General features: G+C 36.5%; 1 protein-coding gene across 1 annotated transcript; it reads right to left on the reverse strand.

Moving 5' to 3' along the window:
- Nucleotides 1-7,855: 7,855 nt before the first annotated feature.
- Nucleotides 7,856-8,218, reverse strand: LOC118573586 (60S acidic ribosomal protein P1-like). The gene is made up of 2 exons (XM_036173867.1): nt 8,156-8,218; nt 7,856-8,074 (listed from the first exon to the last, which is right to left on the reverse strand). The coding sequence occupies exons 1-2, from the start codon at nt 8,216-8,218 to the stop codon at nt 7,889-7,891; spliced, it is 249 nt and encodes an 82-aa protein (XP_036029760.1). The 3' UTR covers nt 7,856-7,888.
- Nucleotides 8,219-8,546: the final 328 nt, after the last annotated feature.

The raw sequence follows: 8,546 nt of genomic DNA on the forward strand, positions 1-8,546 counted from the left end.
TCAAAACCCAGACACATTTTATATTCTCCCTTATATGTTGGCATTAGGTTCTATGCTTTATATGTGTGTATTTCATTTAGAATACAAATAGATTTTAGGAAGCTAGTGAGGGACCACAGGGAAGAAAGGAAGCAGATATAGAAAACAATGCTATAAAAGATTAATGGGAAATTAGAATAGGGGAATTAAATGGGCTGAAAGATTGGAAGGCAAGGTACAGAATAATAGTAGTTGGTTTTATAAATAAGGGAATAAGGGGAAGGATAAGTAACACTAAAGGCCTTTTTTGAAAAGACACATGAAAACCTACTATTGTGGAAGTTTATATATGTGGAATTGTGTGTGTGTGTGTGTGTGTGTGTGTGTGTGTGTGTGTGTGTGTGTAATTTAAATCAAAATAGCTTATAATGTGTGAGGCTACCAAATAAACCATTTCCAGGAATGGGTTACATTTTTTTTGAGTCATTGGCCAAAAGAATCCTACCAACCATCCAAACACTACAGGAAATTCTATTGGTTACCTTCTATAACTCGATGGCTAGATCACATTGCTGAAGACACCTCATACTTATGGAATAGAACATGGAGAGATCTAGCTGGTACCCTGCTGGAAGTTTCACCCCTACTTGCTAGTGTTAGAAGGTGCTACATGTGTTACAGGAGAAGTAAAGTTAGTCATCAATCTCACACAGCTAAGAACCCTGAAACCTATAATAATGACTCACATGCAAGATATGCCCAATGGTACAACTCTGGTGTGGATATTATTGGAGTAACCAACTGTATTTTTGATTACGTATATTATGAGCCCTGGGGGAAAACTTACTACTATTATTCTGATAAATACAGAAATAAAACAACACCTACAACATTTTGCTATACCCATAGGTAAGTTAATTGACCAATGTTAATCAAAGAACCTTCTTGCAGTAGGTGACAATCAACACAGAGACCCACAACTAGATAATATGCAGAGAGTGAGAGACTTTAGAGTGCTCAGTCCTGAATAGATGTCTTCATCACAACTCTCCACCCCTAGACTCAAGGATCTATGCAGAAGGTGGAAAGATTATAGGAGCCATAGGTATGGATGACTCCAAGGAAACAGCATCCTCAGACACAATAGGACAGATGTACATGTGAACTCACAGAGACTGTTACAGCATTCACAAGACCTGCAGCAGCTCAAGCCAGACACAAATTTCAGCATGAAAGAGAGAAAGCAGGCACAACGTTCTACTCCTAGCCAAGAAGCTTTCTTGGATAGCTTCTGAAATTGGTAAAATATGCTTTCTTCAGTGGAGTGACATTGGGTGTATAAACCACAAACTAGGGAAGGCCCCATGCCAAGGTTTTTAGTGTTTTTTGTTTATTTAGTTGAGAGAAAAAACATAAGGTTAGGTAGATAGGGAGTAGGGTAGGATCTGGAAAGAGTTGGGAGGACTGGAAAGAACATGACAGACATATTACTGTATGAAGTTCTTAAAGAGTAAATTAAAATGGGGAAATTAGTATAGCATAAAATATATGGTTGTTAGTGTTTATTATTTGACATTTATGTGATAAATTTAAATATTATGGATTAGGTAAAGGTCAAACAATTAGATATAGAAAGATAGCAAATTGACAAATGTAGTGTTCATTTTCCTATAATCAGAAGTGGAAAAATTCTCTCTTATAACTCATAGCATGGAAAAATGTCTAGTGATCACAAAACTTGAACTTGTATTTACATGAGATTACTAATTTACTTTCCAGCTACTAGTATTCAAGAACTTTATTTATTTTCTCAACATTGTTAGCAATACTTATTATCTTTTTAACTTTTAAAATAGATATTCTAACAGATGTGAGGTGCTATCTCATGTGTGTGCGTGTGCATGTGCGTGTGCGTGTGCGTGTGTGTGTGTGTGTTTGTGTTGTGGCTTACATGCTTGCATCTGTTCATGAGGCAGGGGCATGCAAGCATAGGTGTGAGCCTGTGTGAGATGCCAAAGGTTGGCTTCAGAGGAAGTCTTCTGTTGCTCTCCAGCTTATATTTTGAAACATCCTCTTACTGACCTAGAGCTCACTGATTGGCTAGAATGGCTGGCATACAAGCCCCAGAGATCCTTGTGGCTGGCTCCCACAGCATTGCCATGCTTAGCTCTTGTATGGATGGTAGGGATCTGAATCAGGTCCCCATGGAGGCATGGTGATAACTTTACTGACTCAGCTATCTCCCCAGCCTCATTGAGATTTCAATTTAATACTTGTTGGTCATTTCCATATCTCCTTTTGAAAATATCTATTCCTGTTCTTTGTCCATTTTTTTAAAATTTGGCTAATTAATATAACATTAGGTAGTAATTTACAGCACATATTTTCTCATTCCATAAACTGCCTCTTCAGTTTGCTGGTAATTTTCTTTGCTATACTAAAATTTTTTAAATTAATTCAAGTTCTTTTTTCTGTTGCTTTAATTAGAAGCCACATCTTGTAGCTGTTTTTTTAATTTTATTTCTATCCATTTATTTATTTACTTATTTATTGATTGATTATTGATTGTCTCTTACTCTTTGCTCTTTGGGGGCCCACCACCCAGCTCCCAAATAAATACACTGAGACTTATTTATGAATTCCCAACCTTAGCTTGACTTGATTTTTGCCAGCTTGTCTTAAGTTATTCCATCTACCTTTTGCCTCTGGGCTGTTAGCCTAATATCATAGGCTTTTATGCTTTTCCTTAATAGTAGTTTTTGCTTTCATTTTTTAGTTAGTCATTTTTGAGGTGGGAATCTCAGTGCTATCCAGAGTAGTTTCATACTTTTTTGCCTCCTTATCCTAGCTCAGAGCTGCAATTACAGAAGTACCCCACCAAACCCTTGGTTTTCTTTTAGTAGTTTTCTAATCATGTCTTCTAGACTTTATTGAATGATTTCCATGTGGAATGACATTGTCCTGCTAGAGAATATGGGGGTCTATATTCTTTAATGTCCTTGTTGCTATGACCAAACACCTGATTAAAAAAACAACAACAACAACTTAAAGGAAGGAGTGGTTTATTTTTTCTCCTTTTTTATTTATTATATTTGTGTTTTAATTTTACATATCAGCCATGGGTTCCCCTGTCCTCCCCCCTCCCGCCCCCACCCCCACCTTTCTCCCAGCCCCTCCCCTCCATTCCCATCTCCTCCATTGCCAAGACTCCCCTGGGGATTCATTTAAACCTGGTGGATTCAGTCCAGGCAGGTCCAGTCCTCTCCTTCCAGGCTGAGCATGTGTCCCTGTGTAAGAGGGGTTTATTTTGTCTCCCAGTTAAAGACTACAGTGTATCCCTGGTGTTGAGAACAAGTCTAATGGTGGCAGCAGTAGCTTGAAGGAGCTGGTCACATAAGTCTTTGGTCAGGAAGCAGAGAGAAATAAATGCTGGCACGAAAGTTGATTTTTCACTTTGTACCTTTTATTCAGTTCTGGGTCCAGTTTATGGGACTATATTACCCACACTGGGAATAGGTCTCCCCTCCTTAATTAAACCCTTCTGGAAATGCCCTCAAAGTCACATTGAGAGAATTGTCTCCTGGATAATACTAAATCCAATCAAGCTGGCAATGAAGGTTAACTATAATAGTTTCCAAGAGTAGTAGATTATGGGCTCTTGAACTTTTAGGGCAATGAAGTTACTGAATGTTTTCATTATCATCAAAACATCATGAGCTATGTGTTGTCCAAAAGAAAATATGATGCTAGGGACATCTGTGTTATAGATATGAATTCTCCCTTAAAGGTTCTTTTTTAAACACCAGCAGCTATCACAATGTGATATAGATGTGATGGTCCAGACTGAACTACTTAAACAAAGAAATTGTAATTAATTACATTCCTAATTCTAGTAATGTTGCTTGAAATGGATGAAGCTTTATAAAGAACATATGAACAAAGTAAGTGTAGATTACAAGCAATTTTAAATGGTTACCTGTGATCATCTCTAGACCCAATGAAGGTAGAAAAGTCAAATCCTTAGCTGGTCCTTATAGTTCTAACCTCTCCAGTTAGATACAGCATATCTTCTTTTGAAGGTTGATCTTATGGCTTAAGAGTTTTCAAGGTGATTGAACCATTTCAAACCAATTAATGCATGAATGTGACCTCTACTAGAGCTACATACATTAGCTGCCACACTAGATTCAAGTCTCTTACTCCAGACTCTCATTTTTAGAGCATCAATGGGGAAAGTTTGACTTACTGACTTTTAATGAGAGAAGCCAGGTGATGGGAGGCATAACTACCTCTGTGAACTTATCTTTGTAACCTTTTAAACATACATGCAGAGAGTAGGCACAAACCTTTATTAAATTCATCACCGGTGCTTGAATTCAAATTTGGGTGTAAAAAACAAGCTGCTTTGGTAATGTTTCAAATCTAAAGGCTGTAGCATTAATTAACTTCTGGGAAAGGATGGTGACCAAATAAAGAAAATGACATTATAAAGTAACATTTACTTAAGGAGGTACATGGGCCACAAGGAAATTGTTTCAGGATGTCTTACTAGGACATAGTTCAAAACTGCTAATTGCTTGTTTCATATAAAACCCTGGAACACAGGGGAGACTGATGGAGATTCAATTTTCTTATATTGCTCCACTGGCAAGTGAAGTATTTAATTTGTGTCTCACGGGCTCAATAATTGGAAATAAGGTCTACAATAAAGGAGAGAAAATTGTCATTCTTTTATAGATGTGTTCTGTGTCAAACTATAACTCCTTTTCACAAAGAAAAAAAATATATTAGCATTTTCTGAATCTCTATGAACCCTAGTCCTGAGATTTTTAACATGAATTTGTAGCCTCAAATCCATCTGTCTATACTGGAATTCAAGACCCATTTATTCTTCACCCTAGTTTGTTTGCCCCAGCTGATTTATTTTCTAGCACCAGATTAATTTTCTTAATACTCTGTTTTCAGATAGGCACTGTCTCAAACTTCTCAGTACTTTACCACTATTCTGTATAACTAAGTCAATACTGAAGTATAACTTTTAAATATGTTGTAATTCAAAATCAGTGTCTGTCTTCTCCTTATGCATGCTCAGTACTCCTCCCTCCACATAAACATACACTGAACCTTCCACCCTGTGAGAGTCTTATAAGTGCTATGAAATGCTATAAGGAAATCTCAACATTTATTGCTAACATAGGATAATAATTAACCATATGTCTTTTGAAGAAATAGCAGGTTGATGAAAGAGGATTGTAATATCTTCTCATCAGACATTTTGCAATAACTGTGAAGCTTCATTTTCTAATATTTTCAACATTTTTTTCTACTCACATGATCTTGATTTCATATAAATGCTGATGTGTCTCACTTTATATCTCTAAACTTTCTTAGTCTTTCTTAGTTGCAGACTCCTGGCTGCTTGACATCTGAACACACCCCAAACAAAGTTTTGATTTCATTGGGGAAAATGCCATACTTTCCCCACTCCTCCATTTCAACAAATACTACTATCTTCCTTAATAGTTTTTAGATAATTTTATTTATTCAGTCATATTTTCCCTCTTTACTTCACAGATTACCTGTCAGCAATCGGGGAATATATGCATATGCAATCCATTCACATTTTATTTGCAACTGTATTGTCCCTTCCTCAGTACTGTCATTTGTCATCTGGGCTACAATAATTAATAATAATAATAATAATCTCAATCTCCTGTGTGTTTTGGGCTGAGTTGTGGCCACTCCCCCGGAAGAAAACATGAAAACAGACACACAAGGCATCCATCTACAAGAACAGGGTTCTCAGAAGAGACCATCTCTACCGAGAATTCTACCTCGGTATCGAGTCTCCAGAACTGTGAGAAAAGAAATTTCTGTTGTGACAGTTGGCTGTAAAAGTCCTAGCAGCATGTCATACTGTCTTTTTTTTTTTTTTTTTTTATTGTTGCTGTTGCTGTTGCTGTGTGATATATTTTTGTAAACGTGGTAACTTAAAACACTGTTTATTAGATCACAGGTCTGCAGGTTAGGTGACTCTGGTATGATGTAAAAGGACTGTCTTCTCAGAGTATCATAAGGAATAAAATTCAGATCTTCACTAGAATGAGTTTTAATCTGGAATCTCTGAGAATTCCAAGGTTATTTATTGGTAAAATTCAGTTACTTACAGTTGTGACACTGAAGTCCTTGTACTCCTACTGGTTCTGAGTCTGAGAGAACACTTTCCTTTTTGCCCCATGGCCTTTCCATCTTCAGGCCAACAGTGATGTATGAACTGAACTACCCTAATACTTTACATCTTCCTTTTCCTTTTAAAGGACTCACCTGATGGCACCAGAAATCTTTTCTCTTTTAATGTCATCTGTTTTATAAGTTTTTATGGATTTGAGTAAACCATTGCATTTAAGCCAAATAAGTACTATACCTATTATCAAAACCACATGTAATGTAAATTCAATGAAAGACTTCTCTAAAGCAGACTAGGCTGTTTAATTGTGATGGCAAATATACATGTGTACAATTTCAGTAAAATAGTTTCCTCTCTCATAAAGACAATAAAAGTCATGATGATTATAAAAATAATGGCCAGTAGATTGCTGCAAACAAGCTTTCTTGGAAAAATTATTGTCATGTTATTTATCATCCTTATGATTTTAAGAAGGGACTAAAACACAGTGATTTGGTGCCTAGTTAAGCCATAACTGACAATTAAGGGTAATGTTTCTGGTGCTCCCACCTGCACACAAGCACAGATTTCCTTTCAAATATTTCCAATTAATATTACCCATCTATATTAATAACCACCCATATTAATAACTTGGTAAAGCTCTAAATTCTAGGGAGCAATCCAAGTTATATGCAGAAATAGAAAAAAATTGCTTTGTAGAAGTGATAGATTTTTAATTATGTAATGAAAATATTACAAGTAGTATATAACATTTAAAAATAGTTGAGGTGACTATCTCAACTAAAGGCTAAAGAGAAGTTACTATAACTGGTAGGAAATAAAAATTTAAAAATTCATTACTTTTGTTATAATTTATATGTCTATTAGAATTTTAAGAATGCTTTTATTAATCTTTAAGAATTCCATATAATGTATTCTTATCATTTTTACCCCCTTCTCTCATCTCAGCCCAGATCCTCTTCCACTTTCTTAGCCACTTAACTTCATGGTTTCTCTCTCTCAAATCTGAAGGAGCCTCATGGAAGAAGAGGTAGAAAGAGTATAAGAGCTGAGGAAATGAGGACACCAAGAAAACCTGGTCCTCTAAATCAACATGATGAAAGATATGAACTCACAGAGACTGAGGCAAGCATTCATAAGACATGTAGCATCTCCACTAGGTCCTCTTCATACGTATTATGGCTTCCAGTTTATTGTTTTTGTGGAATTCCTGAGTATGTGAACAAGTGTGTCTCAGAATCTTATGCCCTTTCTTGGGATTTTTTTCCTTCTGTTGGTTTGTCTTGTCTGACTTTGATGTGATAGTTTTTGTTTTATGTTATTATATTTTATTTTATTATATTTTTTAAAAGGGAATGCATATATAGCTAGCCACTAGAGTAAAGGTTAACAATGGAACTGTCATTCCTGCTAGAAGAGGGAATATCAGTTTTCTCCGATGGAATGCCACTGGATATATCAACCATCCCAGGGAAGGCCTCATGTTTAGAAGTAGTTGACCAACAAATAATGGATTCCACAGCTTTTGTGGGTATGTGTGTGCTTTTATTTGGTTAAAGTTGGCATTTGGGTTTTTTGTTTTGTTTTGTTTTTTACTTTTGGGTGATATTGTATTTTGTTTTCTAAGTTTCCAACCCTTTTGTAATATTGGGATTTTTTGTTTTGTTTGTTTGTTTGTTTTTACAGGTTCATCTTTTTATTGGACATGTTAACAAAAGAGGTTTAGTCAAAAAGACCAAAGCCCATGTCGTCATCAGACTCCTCAGATTCTTCCTTCTTTGCCTCCACTTTCTTCTCTTCAGATGGGGCAGCATTAGTAGAGGGGGCAGGATTGCCTGCTGGGGTGGCTCCAGGCCCACCAGCCCCTATGTTGCAGATGAGGCTCCCAATGTTGACATTGGCCAGGGCCTTTGCAAACAAGCCAGGCCAGAAAGATTCAACATTGACACCAGCTGCTTTAATAACAGCATTGATCTTGTCCTCCATGACCGTCACCTCATCATGCAGGATGAGGGTAGAGTAGATGCAGGCGAGCTTGGAGACAGAGGCCATGTTGCAGACTGTGGGCATGGTGCTAGTTGCCAGATGAAGTGAGGGCCTCACCCCAACGTGGCCTTAGCTTCCTCGGAAGAATGGAGCACCTTGGCGGCAGCTGAGGAAAGGCTTGGTTTGTTTTTTTGAGAATGAACATAAAATAAAGGTGAGTGAGTAGAAAGGATGAGAGGATCTGGACGAATTTGCAGGAAAGGAAGAATATGGTCAAATTATATTTAAATTTAAAGATTGTTTTAAATAATAAAATACATAAAAATAATTACATTTATTGAAGTTCATAAATGTATTGTTAAAATTTTAACAATCTTTTACTAAGTCTTTAAGA

Source organism: Onychomys torridus, chromosome X, assembly GCF_903995425.1.
Source record: "Onychomys torridus chromosome X, mOncTor1.1, whole genome shotgun sequence".
Taxonomy (NCBI): Eukaryota; Metazoa; Chordata; class Mammalia; order Rodentia; family Cricetidae; genus Onychomys; species Onychomys torridus.